The following is a 1,251-nucleotide window of genomic DNA, read 5'->3' as shown; positions in this document are numbered from 1 at the left end:
CTGCCCCGGCTGGTCAGTGGGGCAAAGCCGGGCATGAAGAAATGCAGCCTGGGAAACGGGACCATGTTCACGGCCAGCTTCCGCAGGTCAGCATTCAGCTGGCCTGGGAAGCGCAGGCACGTGGTGACCCCGCTCATGGTGGCAGACACCAGGTGGTTCAGGTCACCGTAGGTGGGCGTGGGCAGTTTCAGGGTCCTGGAACAGATGTCGTATAACGCTTCGTTGTCTATACAGAAGGTCTCGTCTGCATTTTCTATGAGCTGGTGGACCGAGAGGGTGGCGTTGTAGGGCTCCACCACCGTGTCTGACACCCTGGGCGAGGGCAGGATGCTGAATGTGTTTATGATCCTGTCTGGGTACTCCTCCCGGATCTTACTGAGCAGAAGGGTACCCATCCCAGACCCCGTCCCCCCACCCAGGGAGTGGGTCAGCTGGAAACCCTGCAGGCAGTCACAGCTCTCAGCCTCCTTTCTGGCAATGTCCATCACTGACTCCATCAGCTCCGCGCCTTCTGTGTAGTGCCCCCTGGCCCAGTTGTTTCCAGCCCCACTCTGACCTGTAAGACAGTACAGCCAGTCACTCGATGGCCAGGTATACGGTCATCAGTGGTCACCATAATGCAAAAAGGGCCAAGTGTCATGTGAGGTGAGCGCACCATTCTCCCTACAGGTGGGGCAAATGAAACCCCTCCCCCAGAGGTACAGGACAGCAGCCTCCCCTGTTAGAAATTAAGTCAGGAGTCAAACCTGAGACAGGCTGACAGACTTTGCTGCAGGTGGCTCCTGCCCATTTTCAGGGAAGGCAGTAGCCACAGCCCCAGCTCAGCTCCCTGCAGGGAGTTGACATCAGTAGCTCTTCACCTTGAGGAGACACCTGGGCCTTCCTCCCAAAGCCCGTTCAGGAGGCAGTTGGAGCCACTCGACTCGGAGGATAGGAGGGTGTTCAGGGGCCCTGGCTCCACAATTCCCACGGCGACGACCTTGGGGAACTCCTAGATTTTGAGCGGCTGAGGAACCTCACCCCAGTCCTCGCCCACAGCTCACCAAAGATGAAGCTGTCCGGCCTGAAGATCTGCCCGAAAGGCCCCGAGCGCACAGAGTCCAGGGTGCCCGGCTCCAGATCCACCAGCACAGCGCGGGGCACGTACCTGCCACCTGAGAGGGGCGGGAGGGCATGAGCGAGGGGAGGGCCGCGTTCCCAGGAGGGCGGTGGGGAAGGTCGGGGTCTCACCGCAGGCCTCGTTGTAGTACA

At 60.1% G+C, this 1,251-nt stretch overlaps 1 protein-coding gene across 1 annotated transcript in view; it reads right to left on the bottom strand.

Moving 5' to 3' along the window:
• LOC105532707 (tubulin beta-8 chain-like) overlaps positions 1 to 1,251 on the bottom strand; it is a 21,562-nt gene extending 20,311 nt beyond the window's left edge. The window contains exons 1-3 of the mRNA XM_011970934.1: positions 1,231 to 1,251; positions 1,044 to 1,154; positions 5 to 556 (exon numbers count right to left, since the gene is read on the bottom strand). Coding sequence (XP_011826324.1) covers positions 5 to 497 — 493 coding nt within the window. The 5' untranslated portion in view covers positions 498 to 556; positions 1,044 to 1,154; positions 1,231 to 1,251. The remainder of the gene's footprint in view (positions 1 to 4; positions 557 to 1,043; positions 1,155 to 1,230) is intronic.

The sequence above is a fragment of the Mandrillus leucophaeus genome, unplaced genomic scaffold, assembly GCF_000951045.1.
Source record: "Mandrillus leucophaeus isolate KB7577 unplaced genomic scaffold, Mleu.le_1.0 Scaffold98, whole genome shotgun sequence".
Classification (NCBI taxonomy): domain Eukaryota; kingdom Metazoa; phylum Chordata; class Mammalia; order Primates; family Cercopithecidae; genus Mandrillus; species Mandrillus leucophaeus.
The sequence above is the reverse complement of the archived record's forward strand: the minus strand, read 5'-3'. Positions and strand labels throughout refer to the sequence as shown.